Raw genomic sequence first — 15,229 nt, 5'->3', positions numbered from 1 at the left:
ATGTATGAAAACATTTAGAACAATCATTAAATCAATCACAACCAAACAGATTACAATGTGTCAGTAAGGAAGTCTACTGAAATGAAAAAAGACAGAAGCAGGTCTCAAGCTGATACAGAACTCCTCACAGTAATCTGATTACTTCTGTCTCTGGTATCAGATTACAATCTACAGTCTAGTATTTGTCACCTAAACATTAAATGATTCTACCCTGTATCCCTCACAGTGATCTGTCTAAATTCAGGCTCCCCAGCGGAAACCCAGTAGAACTAAGGTGAGGTTCTTGGGTTATATAGATATCACGCACACACACACACACACACACACACATATATATATATATATATATATATACATATATATATATATATATAAAATAAAAAATACAAATATATATATATATATATATATATATATATATATATATATATATATATATATATATATATATATATATATACATATAAATAAAATAAAGTGCTGACTGACTACTACAGGAGGAAACAACACTCTGACCAGCCTCTTTCTTTAAACCAAACACAGTCATGGTGGGCGGTTCTAAGCTGATCTCAGTGTTCCTGTAAAATGTGATGAGGGATTGTTCTGGTGGAACGTCTGCAGGAGGGAGAGGAGAACTGATTAGATAAACAATTCAGTGAAAGAGCAGAACCCAGACATGGAAGGTGTTCGTTGTTTCTGGTGGTGAAGGACAGAGGAGGAAGCTGCATCAGAAATATCTACGGTCTGTCCTGAAGGCATCACATCAGGTTCCTGGACTGGTCCAGGCAGCAGATGGAGAAGCTGCAGGTTCTTCATCTAGATGAACATTTACAGTCTATTTTCAAACTAGTTAGTTAACTAGTTAACTAACTAGTTAGCTAGCTAACTAACTAGCCATGCAGTTCAATGAATGAACAACTCAGATAGCTATTTACTATTGATCGATGTTCATCTGATCATGTTATTGATCAACCTTTAGGTAGGACAACAACATGTTTGAGGAGTTTTCAGTTTTTTGTCTCACAGCTGCTCAGAACGTTTGAGAAACCAGCTGTGGAGGCGTCTGCTTATGAAAGGTCATCCTTGAACCAAACTACTGACTGAACAGAGTCGGTGATGGACTGTTACCTGTCCAGGTGAACCCTGCCTTCATCCTCAAACAGGTGGACAGACTCCTGATGCCCTACAGAGGATAAAGTGGTGTAGAGATCATAGATATATGGATAGCGGCTGAATATGTTTCTACAAGTGTCCACACTGGAAGCTTCAGATTTACTGTGTGTCCCTGAAGGCAGCAGCTTCAGAGTCTAAACATCTTTCATCTTTTGTTCCTCAGTAAAGTGACAGAAAACACACATCAGTACATTCATAAGGAGGCCAAAGTAGAATCTGATGTTTAATCGGAGTTTTATTTGGTTTATGAGAGCAATCTGCTGGTTTCCTGTATCTCATCTGCTGAACTTTCTGTTCCCCTGCAGCATGGACTTCAGGAACTTCCTGGCTGCCATCTGTTTGCGGAAGCGACTGTAGTTGTCGGTGAAAACAGCATCAGAATGCCGTTTGATGATCAAGTCAGCACTGCAAGGAGGCAAAAAAAAAATGAAATAGAGGAAGAACAAGAGTTAAAAACAAACCAAATGACGTTTTTAATCCCAAAGAAAATTCTTTTAAATCTATTAGATCAGTTTTATTTATATGGAATCCGCACGAAAGGACTTTAGCTTCATCTTCTTTCTTCAGAGAAAAACCACCATCTGAACAAGAACATTACATCAACAACAGCAAATGGAGTTCATTAACTTCTATAGAGAATCAGAGCTTCACATTCACACGTCCTCCAACTCTGAACTTCAATCCACTTAGAGAAGATCTGCAGGATCTGACGAGTTCACGTTTGGATTCTCAACAGGAAACATCTCGATTACAGTTTTATTAGTTCAAGAAAATGTTTAAACACACAGAAGTCATTTCTAGGAGACACGGCTGGTCCGTGTTAAATAATATGTTATTTATGTCATACCTGTCCTGTGTTGGTGACCTGAGGTAACCTCTAGCGGTGAGTTCAGGTGGCTGTCGGCTGTAGCTGCTGGTAAACCGTTCGTCAGTCTGACGAGTCGATCTGAGCAAAGCGCAGCGAGACGTCAGTTAATCTTCATTCATCTAAAGCTCCTCTGCTGTCTTTTGTTTAGTTTAACATGTTAAAATTAAACATGACCATTCATTTAGTGTGGAAACAAACAGAAATGCTAATATTTACACAGTATGTGCACGTTTGGTAATAGGTCCTCAGGTTCTTGATGGGTCTAAGTCAGGACTTTGGGGAGACCAGTCTAGAACCTTCATTCTAGCCTGATAGAACCATTTCTTTACCACGTCTGATGTGTGTTTGGGCTCATTGTCTTGTTGATCAGCCTACTGCTGATGGTTTTAGGTTTTCCTGAAAAATGTGGAAGTGATACTCCTTCTTCATTATTCCATTTACTTTGTGGAAAGCTTCAGTTGGTAGGTTTGGTTTTCTTGGGGTTAAAAAGACCCGCCCAAACCAGTCCTAAACCAGTCCTAAACCAATCCTAAAAAGATCTAGAACCAGGACCAAAATCAAACCTAAACCAGTTCAAAAAAATGTTCAGAACCAGTCAGAATACAGTCTGAAACCAGTCCTAAAAAAGTCAAAAACCAGCACAAACTCACTATAAACCAAACCTAAACTTCTCCTAAATAAAATCCAAGACCTGCCCATGTCACAGTCCCACCCTGGCTCCCTATCTGCCTTTTTCTCTCTCTTCTTTCTCTCTCCCTCCTGTTCACCTCATTTCTTGCTTCCTCACCTTCTCTTCTCTCTATCCTCCTGGCACCTCTCCCTTGTTCTGTCTCTCTGTTCCACCACCCTCTGTGCTGCGCCTCTGGCTGCGCCGGTCGTCGGGGCTCATTGGCTCCAGCTGCGGAGGGAGAGCGGCTGGATCTGATCGGTCATCAGCTGTGGATAAAGCCGGTCCCGGCCTCCACCTCTCTGCCAGATCGTAGCGTCATCTTCACCGAGTAGTGAGTAGGTCTTGGGTTATCTCATGGTCTCTTATCGTAACCACTGTGCTCACTCTGATTCTCCTGTGTCCTAGCTTTCCACCGGACAATCCCATCCTCCCACTTCCCAGCCCGATCGCCTAACTGTTGACTGCCGCTGCAGCCATCAGCCGTCGTGTTCCACCTGACTGCGGTCCCCGGTTCTCTGGCCGCGCTTGCGGCTCCTGCTGGTACGCCCGCCCGATCGGCGAGCTGCCACCGCCGGCTCCCTCCCTGGATCCCCGCACGGGCGCGGACTCTGCTGATCCTTGTGGCGCACCCCGCCGACGCCGGCGAACGTTCTGATCTCCTGGCCGCGGTGTCTGGCTGTCCTAAATCCTAAACCAACTTTAAATCACATCCAGAACCAGGAGAACCAAGAGTGGAACCGAACATAAACCAGTCCCAAGAAAGTCCAGAACCAGTCCAACATCCAGTCTGAAACCAGTTCAGAAGCTCTTCTAGAAAGCCCCAGAGCATGATACCTCCACCATGCTTGATGGTAGGTTTGGTGTTCTTGGGGTTCAGTTTTTGTTCCATCTGACCAAAGAACTTTGTTCCAGAAGGTCTTTTCTTTGTCCATGTGATCAGCAGCAGAGTTGAGTGAAGCTTTAAGGTTCTGCTTCTCGAAGAAGAACTTCCTTCAGCTCATGTTGATGTAGAACCCTGTGATCTCTGCTGAGCTCCTCAGACTTTCCCACTGCAGGGTTTGTGACCACGTGACTGCTTCAGCTTAATTCTGGTGATGACGTTTAAAAGAGGGCTGACCCTGATCTGGATCCCAGAGCTGAACATGGATGAGTTCCTCCATCTCTTCTTTGGATGTTTTCAGTGTCATACTCTTTCTTTCCTCGTGTCTGAGGTAGTTTTTTTTTTTATTTTTATTTTTTATTTATTTGATCCATGGGACAGTGCACAAACAACATTAACCCCGTGGGGAGAGATGCATTATGCCAGGTTATAGCACAAGTGCTAATTTCCACCTGTAGTCCCAGAGCAGGCCAAAGATGTGTTGGGTTACATCAATGTTAAAAGAAAAAAGACACAAGATTAAACATTTCAAACATTAAACACAAATAATTCATAAGATCAAACTCCAAAGCCTCTACAAAAAAGTGCTGACACCAAAGCACCTTCAAAATCATCATTAATGGGTACAAGATTGATCCGAGAGCAGCCATCGCTTCAGCAAGCGTGAAAACTCATTGAAGTGCTTACATTTTAAAAGCTCTGTGGGTAATTTGTTCCATTGGTTCATTGCAACATAGGAGAACGCTGATCTTCCAAAAGCGGAGTCGAGTTTTCGTATAAAACACTCGCCCCGAAGAGAAGTCCGAGTGTCTCAAGAAGAGACTTCAGAACACAGAGGGATAAAAGTCTTTAGCGGTGGCGCAACAGTGCCATGAATTATCCTAAACAATAAGCATAGATTAGAATATCTAATACAATTTTCAAAGCTTAAAATACCATGTTTAGTTAGAATTTTGCAATGATGATATATTCGTGGTTTTTTATCATGAATTTTAAGAGAAGTTTTGTATAAAGATTCAAGAGGCTTAAGAGTAGTAACACATGCCTGTGACCAAGTTGTCATACAGTATCATAAATGTGGTAAAATCATAGCATTTAAATACACATATGATGCTTCAGTGGTTAATGAATTTCTAATATACTGATAGGTTGAAAGATTAAATTTCAAAGTATTTGTTAACCTTTTAATATGTTTCTTAAAGTTTAAGTTTGGATCTAGAATTACACCTAAATACTTGTATTGTTCGACATTTTGTATAGGTTGACCTTCTATCATGACTTTAGGACAATTCTGTAGTTTAAAACTTTTTGTAAAAAACATAGAAACCGTTTTTTCAACATTTAAAGTTAGGCAAGAGTTTTTTAACCAGTTTGATACTTTTCTCATCTCTATTGTAAGTTTTTGAGCCACCTCTTCCACAGTATCATCATGTGTATACACTACAGTCTCATCGGCATACATTATTATTTTGGCATTGCAGATGTTTGGAAGGTCATTAATATATAGTGTGAACAGCAGTGGCCCAAGAATAGAGCCCTGTGGTACACCTATGCTGCAGGCTTGCAGTGGAGATGTTTCATTGTTAACTATGACACACTGTTGTCTGTCGCAGAGATATGACTGAATCCAGTTTATTTTATTTTCATGTAAGCAAAATTGTGATAATTTGTTTATTAATACTTTATGGTTAACGGTGTCGAATGCCTTACGCAAGTCAAGAAAGACAGCTCCTACCACTCCTCCGCCATCAAGTCTGGACTTGATCTCCTCCGTTAGATAGCAGCAGGCAGTCTCTGTGGAATATTGTTTTCTAAACCCAAACTGGAGTGGGTGTAACATCTCCAGTGAATTAAGATGATCCATGAGCTGCTCTGCTACTACTTTTTCCAAGACTTTTGAGATTGAGGGAAGAATGCTTATTGGCCGATAGTTTGAGACCTGAAGCTTGTCTCCTGACTTGTGTATAGGCTTGATTATGGCTGTTTTTAAAACTGTGGGAAAGGTGCTCTCAAGTATAGACTGGTTAATCATTTTGGTTAAAGCTGGTGTGAAAGTTTCCTTATGTTCTTTTAAAAATACTGTATCTATACCAAAAATATCCTTAGTTTTACTGCTATTTAGCATAGATATACATTTTAAAACATTGCTTTGATCAACTGTGTGCAATTTTAAAAAAGACTCATCACACTGAAATTTAGAGACACAGCTTATTTGAGAGAATGAGCCTGCCAAATCCAATGCACAGTTAAGAAAATATTGGTTAAAATATAATGCTAGCTCTGTGTTATTGTTTAGGATGGATCCATTTACTTTAAGTTGTAGAGACTCAAAACTCTTATTTTTTCTACCAGATAGGTTGTCCATACTTTTCCATAATAGCTTGGTATTTCCTTTTGCATCTTTTATCATATTTAAGTAGAAATTTGCTTTTGCACTTCTAAGCTGTGTAATGACTTTATTTCGTAAGAATTTATATGTATAGAAATCAGTATTAAGTTTAGACTTAAAGAACCTTTTAAGAGCAAGGTCTCTCTGTTTTATAAGGTCCCAGAGAGTACTATTAAACCAAGGCAGTAGCTTTTTATTGCTTTTTTTAGATTTGAGTTGTGTATATTTATCAATGGTCTGTTTTATAGCGGATAAAATATTTTTACAGGAGAGGTTGCAACAATTGTCAGTTTTGCCACACCAGTCCATTCCTTTAATATCTCGCTCTAGAAGAGCTCGATTTTTCTAGGAGATATATGGGAATTTTAAATTATTTATTTTTTGCTCGTTTTTATAGTGTGTCTCAAGCAAGCATAAGTTATGGCAACTGGACTAACCTCGTGTGAGTCGAAAACGTTTCACCTCTCATCCAAGAGGCTTCTTCAGTTCTGAAAGCCTGGTGGGGAGTACCAGATATTTATCCACCAGGAGGGTGGTGGCAAAAACAAGTGGACAAAGACCCGAAACCAACAGACTCGTTAGGTGTTAATGTGAGTCGTTAGCCTTGATGGGCGGTCGTTACCCCTCCCAGCCCTCTAGGAGGGTGGTTGGGGATCACCTGACTGCAAGTGGGACAGATGGCTGCACCTCCTTGGGAGGGCTCTAAGAACGGCGTTGTAAGTGGGAGACAAGTGGTGTCTGAGGCCCCCTCCTCTGTTCAAAGATGGCCGTTCTAGTTTGACATGAATGGCTTCTTTTACCCCTCTCTCAAACCATCTGTCCTCTCTGGCTAGAATGCGCACCTTGTGGTCATCAAAGGAGTGCCCCTTCTCCTTGAGGTGGAGGTGGACTGCTGAGTCCTGGCCTGTGGTCGTGGCCCTCCTGTGTTGTGCCATGCGCTTGTGTAATGGCTGCTTAGTCTCTCCAATGTACAGGTCAGAGCATTCCTCATTGCACTGCACTGCGTACACCACATTGCTCTGTTTCTCCCTTGGAATTTTGTCCTTGGGATGGACCAGCTTTTGCCTCAGTGTGTTGCTGGGCTTGAAGTGTACTGGGATCTGGTGGGTGTTAAAGATCCTCCTGAGTTTCTCTGAAATTCCTGCCACATAGGGGATGACAATGTTGTTTCTCTTTTTGTGGTCCTGGTCTTTCTTATCCTCCCTGCGCTTTTTTGCTGTTTTGATAAAAGCCCAGTTTGGATAGCCACAAGTTTGAAGAGCAGAGTGAATATGTTTGTGTTCCCTTCTTTTTCCATCCGCTTCTGATGGGATGTTCTGTGCTCTGTGCTTTAAGGTACGGATCACCCCCAACTTGTGTTCTAGTGGGTGGTGTGAATCAAACAGGAGGTACTGGTCTGTGTGAGTGGGTTTTCTGTAGACCTCAATGTTGAGTTCCCCATTGGTTTCAATGCATACCACGCAATCTAGAAACGCCAGACAGTTGTCTTGGACATCCTCTCTTGTGAACTTGATGTTTTTATCCACCGAGTTGAGGTGTTCTGTGAAAGGTTCGACCTCACCCTTCCTGATGGTGACCCATGTGTCATCCACATATCCTAGAGGGCTGGGAGGGGTAACGACCGCCCATCAAGGCTAACGACTCACATTAACACCTAACGAGTCTGTTGGTTTCGGGTCTTTGTCCACTTGTTTTTGCCACCACCCTCCTGGTGGATAAATATCTGGTACTCCCCACCAGGCTTTCAGAACTGAAGAAGCCTCTTGGATGAGAGGTGAAACGTTTTTGACTCACACGAGGTTAGTCCAGTTGCCATAACTTATGCTTGCTTGAGACTTATCATGACCTGGATGACTGAGAACATCCACAGATTTTTTTATAGTGTGATTTATTTAACTTTCTAACTACCAGGGTGAGATTATGGTCAGACAATCCCACAATGAAATTGTAGGTTTTGGATATTCTGTCTTTTTTATTAGCAAATATTAAATCGATTAATGTTTGAGATGTTTTTCCAATTCTGGTTGGTGTAGTGATCAGTTGAGTCATTTGCATTGCATTTGTTAAATCTTTAAGATTTTTCCTTTCCTTTTTATTCAGCCAATTGGCATTAAAATCCCCCATTAAAAGCACTTCACTACTTTCACACCTCTTCAAAATTTCTTTCAAACCAACATAAAATTTAACAGGTGTATTTGGTGGTCTATACACTGAGAGTATAATAAAAGACATTTGTGGTGAAAGAGTAATCTTCACACCAACACACTCCACAGTTTTTGTTGGTAAGTCTATTTGTTGACTCTGAAAGCATTCTTTGATGTACACGAGGACCCCGCCTCCCCCTTTTCCTTCTCGGTCCCTCCTGTACGCCTTATAACCCGGAATTGTAAAAACCGATGCCGATGTAGTTGGCTTAAGTTTAGTCTCGGTTATACATAGATAGTCCAGGTTTGAGTCAATTAGCAGATGTTGCAATTGATCTGCTTTTGTTTTTATACCATTAATATTTATATGTCCACCAAATATTCCTTTTGGTTTGTTTTGTGGATTCCACAGGACAGACGCATGGTTAACAGTTTGGAAAAGTTTAGTTTTGTGCTGTTTAGCTGCAACAACAGACTGTAGAGTGTCCCGATTGTACTTACATACTCGGGCACTGTTGTTTCTCGCTTTAGTTTAGTTCTTGCTTTAGTTCTTGAAGAAGATATTTTTCCTCCATGTCTGAGCTCTTTATCTGATGTCATCTCAGGTTGTGGTTCCTCTGATCTCTGAGTGAACATCAACAGTTTCTTCCTTTTAACCATCAACATGTTTTCTAGACTGCATCCCAACTCTTCTGCTCCACAAAGTTTCCTTAAATGATCTCTTCAGTATGAGATGTGAACCATGTACCCTGGATGAGAGCTCCCCCTGCTGTAGCCTTACAGGCATTACACCTGGTCCATTCACCATTCAGCTGATGGGACAGCTGAGCACTTCTAACCTGACTGGAATCTATTGTTTACCTGTTATAGTCGATGAAATGTCCCTAATATATCATCCGAAACACAAAGAAATGTTAGCTTGTTGTGAAGGTCCAAACCAGACTGACTGATTTACCCTCACAGTGGCAACCAATGGAGAGGTGGGACTCAAACCTGTGGGGCAAACCAGACATGAAGCTTCATCTGTCACCTAAAGAGGTCACAAATAACAGCTTTATCATCAGACAAGCATGTTTCAGCTTCTGGATGAGTGTAAAAGTTAAATAGAACATATAACAACTATACACCGACTGAGAAGATGTTGTTTGTTTCTGACCATCGTCTGCTGAAGGAAGCAGCTTTTATCTTTTTTTCATCTTTGCATTTTTTTTCAGTTTTCTAAACTTTTCTGAGGTTTTAAATCTGTGATGAAGGACTTTTACAAACCAACAACATCTGTTTTATTTCTGATAAACGGAAACTTTACATGCGTGATCCGTAGAAGTGTTTCTGATCTTCCACGTGGTGAACAGAAGGTCGATGCTTCCAGCTGCTGTCGCCTGTTGGAGCTCTGACAACAAATGACAAAGATATAAATATTATCTTATTAAAACAGGACTTATTAAAACACAACACAATCTTATTAAAACACCACTTTTCATTCTGTTGGTAATTTTACCTGTAAATCTAAAAGTGATCTTCAGTCCTTTCTCTAACATGTTATAGGTGTGTTGTGGGTGTGTTGTGGGTGTGTTGTAGGTGTGTTGTGGATGTGTTGTAGGTGTGTTGTAGGTGTGTTGTGGATGCGTTGTGGATGTGCTGTAGGTGTGTTGTAGGTGTGCTGTGGATGTGTTGTAGATGTTATAGGTGTGTTGTGGATGTGCTCTAGGTGTGCTGTAGGTGTGATGTGCTGTAGGTGTGCTGTGGGTGTGTTGTAGGTGTGCTGTGGATGTGTTGTAGGTGTGTTGTAGGTGTGATGTAGGTGTGTTGTAGGTGTGCTGTGGATGTGTTGTAGGTGTGTTGTAGGTGTGCTGTGGATGTGCTGTAGGTGTGCTGTAGGTGTGTTGTAGGTGTGTTGTAGGTGTGATGTAGGTGTGTTGTAGGTGTGTTGTAGGTGTGTTGTAGGTGTGCTGTGGATGTGTTGTAGGTGTGTTGTAGGTGTGCTGTGGATGTGTTGTAGGTGTGTTGTAGGTGTGTTGTCGGTGTGTTGTAGATGTGTTGTATATGTGTTGTCGGTGTGTTATAGATTTGTTGTGGATGTGTTGTAGATGTGTTGTGTGTTGTAGATGTGTTGTAGGTGTGTTGTAGATGTGTTGTAGGTGTGTTAAAGATTTGTTGTAGATGTGTTGTAGATATGTTGTAGATGTGTTATAGATGTGTTGTGTGTTGTAGATGTGTTGTAGGTGTGTTGTAGGTGTGTTGTAGATGTGTCATCAACCTGACATGTTGGAGATACCGGTTTACCTGGAAAACACTGCTGGAGGCAAAGCAGCACAAAATAAGCCACAGAAGAAGAGGAGATGAAGATGCATCATCATCACACTCACCGCTGACTTCTGTCGACAGAAACACAAAAACTGAAGCTGAACTGATTTCCGTCGGACTGATCTGAAGAAGAGCTGAATGTAGTCATAGTACATTCCATCTACATGTGACATCCCACTGACTAACAGCTGATCGGGTGATCTACCTGACAGGTGTCCTGACTGTTAGGAGACCCTGGAAATGCTCCCTAGCCCTAACCCAACTACACCTGAAGAACTGAAGCATGACAAACATTTACAAAAAAGGCAGTCATGGATGATTAGTTAATAGTTAAACTCTGATTGTCTTTGTTGACAATGAAACTGAAACATATTCAGCAGATGATTGAGGGCAGTAAAATTAAACCAGGAGATCCATATAATACTCTATAATTACCCCAATGAGACCAGGAGATGGAGTTAATCCATCAGTCCACTACCCTAAAAAATGACCAGGAGATCCATTTAATACCCTATAATTATGGGATGATGGAGTTAATCCATGGGTCCATTAACCCTAAAAACTAGACCAGGAGATTTAGTTATATCCTATAATAATAGAAGGATGGAGTTAATCCATGGGTCCACTACCCCGACCCTCCAGACCAGTTTAATTCAATGACCTGATTAGTTTTAAAGTTTGATACAGAAATGTTTGTTCATCACCAGAAACAGAAAGAAAAAAGGAGATAAGACCGAGCAGGATATTATCTTCATTTTAAAGACTAAATGGTCAAACTGGATGAATTTAGATCTCTGAATAAAGACTGAAAGTAAGTTGTTCTTCAGTGGGAGGAAGAAGAAGAGAAAGTGAAGAAAAATCTGATGAAATGGAAATATGGAAGTAGAAAAATGACTGAAGTGACAAAAATAACCAAATGAAGCAAAGGGAGATGAGGAGTGAATGAGAGCAACTTTATCAGAATATGAAATAAAGCGTAAATAAAGGAACTGAACCAAAAACAAAGAATCAAAGACTTACTGTGGAAAAGTGAAGCAGACGAAGAGAAGAAGCTGCTGAAGGATGAACTGCAGACTGAAGGATGAACCGAGTCCTGCTGCCTTTTATACCACACCAACGGGAAGAAACACACACACACACACACACACACACACACACACACACACACACATATATATATGTATGTATGTATATATGTATGTATGTATGTATGTATGTATATATATATACATATATATATATATATATATATATGTATATATATATACATACATACATATATACATACATACATATATATATATGTATGTATGTATATATATATATATATATATATATATATATATATATATACCACACCAACGGGAAGAAAAAAATACACACACACACACACACACACACACACACATATATATGTATACACACACAATACCAATGGAAAGAAACACAGATTATATAGTGATTCACAACACCAAGTTATAGCTTGAATGTTTAATGAACACAGATTTAAACTGAGGTTTAATCTGTAAAGTTTCATGTGGTTTATACATATTTATATATAGAATCTGATTTACATGATTTATATACAGAGTCACATGTTTTATATTCAGATTCACATGTTTTATATGGTTCTATGTTTTAGATGGTGTGACTGAGATCCTCCTTTTCCTGATGAAAAGTGAGCATTGCCTTTAACAGGATGAAGATGCCTCATTAACAGATCTGGACTGACAGCCCATTGAAGACTCGTTTCCCATCAGCCATCAGTGCCATCATCCGATCAGGTTTGTTTCTACTCTCAGACTGAAGCTTCTACTAAATGGAATTATAGAAGTTGTAGATCCTGGTGGAGCCAGTCGAGTCAGATCAAGTCAGATTTACATGAGACATGATGTTGGTCTGAGATGAACTCTGAGTGTCTGCTGCTTGGGCCTTCAGACCACTGCAGAACACGGAACGTGTGGTTCCTCTACAAACAGCATCTATCAGTTTACCAAATTTTGTCACAGTGTTCCACAGAAGCTGATCCACCATGAAGACCAAACAGAGGGATGTGATCAACCTCTGGACTGGGAAACTATCTCAGATGAAGAATGAAGCAGAAGCTCAGCAGTCTGTTTCCATCTAATGATCTTCCGCAGCAACCAATCAGAGATAAACCCATCAGAGCAGGTAATGTCCTGCATCTCCAGCCGTCAGGAAGTCTCATATGTTTCTATGGAGATCAGGATGTATGTGACGTTCCATCTGGTGTTCTGGTAAACTCTGGTCTGGGAGCTTCACTCTGGTGTTCAGGAAACAGGAAACATCTGGAGACAAAAACATGATTCACAGAACCAGAGACTAGAGGAATTCACAGAGAAAACTCACATAAGAATCATCCATCCATCATCCATCCTTCATCCATCCATCCATCCATCCATCAATTCAATTCAATTCAATTCAATTCAATTCAATTCAATTCAATTCAATTCAATTCAATTCAATTCAATTCAATTCAATTTTATTTATATAGCACCAATTACAGGTCAGATTGTCTCTTTCCAGAACCCATATGAACCCCGAGAGCAGCCCTAAGGAGACAGTGGCAAGAAAAACACCCTTTTAACATGGAAAAAAACCTTGAGCAGAACCTGGCTCTAATGTGGGGGGACCTATCTGCTGCTGGAAGGAGGGTTGAGAGGGACAGAAGAGGTAGAGAGGTTGAGAGGTAGAAGTAGAGAGGTAGAGGTAGAGAGGTCGAGATAGAGATAGAGAGGTAGAGGTAGAGAGGTAGAGATAGAGATAGAGAGGTAGAGAGGTAGAGGTATAGAGGTAGAGGGAGAAGTAGAGAGGTAGAGGTAGAGAGATAGAGATAGAGAGGTAGAGAGGTAGAGAGGTAGAGAGGTACAGGTAGAGAGAGAAGAGGGGGGTGGGGAACAAGGAACATATAACACACAGTTGGATACATGTATGATAAGCATCATCCATCCATCCATCCATCCATCCATCCATCCATCCATCCATCCATCCATCCATCCATCCATCCATCCATCCATCCATCCATCCATCCATCCATCCATCCATCCACAAGATGCTGATTGGTTAGACTCAGAGATGACCACGTTTTCTGTCTTCTTTTTCTAACACCACCACTTACCAACATAAAGTTCTACATTTGTTCTAACAGAACGTACCTCCTTGGTTCTGTTTCCTACATAGAACTGGATCTCCATTCAGTAACTGTTGGTTCTGTTTTTTACATAGAACCGGATCTCTGTCCAGTAACTGTTGGTTCTGGTCTCTCAGTCCAGGTGAAGCTGTTGGATCTCCAGTGGAATCAGAAAGATCAGAGGGCTAAATCTGTAGATGTTCCTGCAGTGGAAAGATGCTTGATATGTACAGTGACAAATGGACCAAATCTGTAGAAAGTCCTGAGGGGAAAAATATATTTACTGACAGAATAACTGATATGAAATCACCACAACAACAGACTGATAAACACAGTGAGTGCTTTACATCTCTTCTTAAAATATCTCCTCTTCTGTCTTCACTCTATAGTTTATCAGCTCTACTGTTTCTCCTCATCCTCTCTTCTGTTTTCGTCCTTCCTCTCTCTTCTCTTTCCATTCTTCTTTCTTCTCTTTCCGTCCTTCCTCTTTCTTGTCTTTCCGTCCTTCCTCTCTCTTGTCTTTCCCCCCCTGATCTTCTCTTCTTTCTCTTCCTCTGGTGTCCTCCCATTCTCTTTGTGTCTCTCCACTTCTGATGATGTGGTAGAAGTTACTAAACAGCCTCAAACACCTCTGGTGAATCCCCCGACCAACCCTGACTGTGAAGCTCTCAGAGGTGCTCTTGTAGTACGAGTGTCCTCCCTCAGAGATGGAGTCTATCTTGTCCAGCAGACGTTGGACCTGCCTCCTGTCCTCCATCTGTCTGTTGTTGAAGACATGGCAGTAGCCATTGCAGTTCTTCAGCAGCTGCTGCAGGTTGTCGTCTTCTCTGATGAGCTGCTGGACATTGGTGTCTTCCAGTCGGTCTCCGTAGGTGAACGGCACCATGGTGTATTTGGAGATGTTTGGACTCAGCATGGTCTGCAGAGTCTGCAGGCCTTTCTGCTCTTCTTCAGTGAAGCGTCTCAGCTGGAGGGTGAAGAGGAAGGCGTGAGGACCCGGAGAGCTCAGCTTCACCACCGCCAGCAGCTCTGCTTTCACCTCCTTTGGAGACAGCCGAGAGCTGAACAGTCTGGGGTGTCCACCACTGAGACCCCGCGGCCCTCAACAACACCTTCTACCTCCCTGCTACTCAGAGTCAGAGGTCTGGAGCTGATCCTGGAGTCAAACTCCTTCTTTCCCAGGATGGTGTTTGCTGCTAAGCTCTTCCCCACTTTCTCCTGACCCACCAGCACCAGTCTGAGGTCTGAGGAACAACAGAGGAGGTCAGGGCGGCATCAGAACTTTCAAACATCTCAGCCTCTTTCTGAAAATACAACAACTCCTAATTAAACAATCATGGTGAAATAAATACATGTACAATGAAGCTCTGGGTGTATTTATATTTATTTCAGCGTCACACAGATAAAGCACAGGAGACACATGGACCTTCACAGTTGTTCTGCCTTTTAGAGCTGTTTCTAAAGAAGCTACTGTTCCCATGTTTAATCATGAACAAACATCTCCTGCATCATCATTTCAGTATTTAGGGACAAAAGTGAAGCTCAACAAATGGGTCAGTTTCATCAAGGTTTGGACACAGTTCAAATATTTGCTGCTAGAAGTATCTCCAGACAGCAGCTTCTTTTATGAATTAGTCAGTAGTCCAGGTC

General features: G+C 41.3%; 2 protein-coding genes across 2 annotated transcripts; both read right to left on the bottom strand.

Annotated features, from left to right (window-relative positions):
* Positions 1-490: 490 nt before the first annotated feature.
* LOC118469811 (VIP peptides-like) lies at positions 491-11,495 on the bottom strand. Its single transcript, XM_035944934.2, has 5 exons — positions 11,449-11,495; positions 10,408-10,499; positions 9,431-9,514; positions 2,021-2,119; positions 491-1,578 (listed from the first exon to the last, which is right to left on the bottom strand). Exons 2-5 carry the CDS (start codon positions 10,479-10,481, stop codon positions 1,449-1,451), a joined length of 387 nt encoding a protein of 128 aa, XP_035800827.1. The 5' UTR covers positions 10,482-10,499; positions 11,449-11,495; the 3' UTR covers positions 491-1,448.
* Positions 11,496-12,719: 1,224 nt separating this feature from the next.
* On the bottom strand, positions 12,720-15,059 carry LOC111563955 (GTPase IMAP family member 6-like). The gene is given in 4 exon segments (XM_055010383.1): positions 12,720-12,737; positions 14,232-14,650; positions 14,653-14,823; positions 14,978-15,059. Coding segments are annotated over 4 exon segments (690 nt in total).
* Between the last annotated feature and the right edge of the window lie 170 nt (positions 15,060-15,229).

This window comes from Amphiprion ocellaris, chromosome 4, assembly GCF_022539595.1.
Source record: "Amphiprion ocellaris isolate individual 3 ecotype Okinawa chromosome 4, ASM2253959v1, whole genome shotgun sequence".
NCBI lineage: Eukaryota > Metazoa > Chordata > Actinopteri > Pomacentridae > Amphiprion > Amphiprion ocellaris.
Note: the sequence above shows the minus strand (reverse complement) of the source record. Positions and strands in the feature narration are given on the sequence as shown.

Excerpts from the sequence above, each read along its gene's own strand:
- LOC118469811 (XM_035944934.2), bottom strand. The coding sequence starts at position 10,481 with ATGATGATGCATCTTCATCTCCTCTTCTTCTGTGGCTTATTTTGTGCT. Across the intron at positions 2,120-9,430 it reads CACTTCTACGGATCACGCAT|ATCGACTCGTCAGACTGACG; the intron begins GTAAAGTTTCCG and ends CGCTTTGCTCAG. Across the intron at positions 1,579-2,020 it reads AGGTCACCAACACAGGACAG|TGCTGACTTGATCATCAAAC; the intron begins GTATGACATAAA and ends GCCTCCTTGCAG.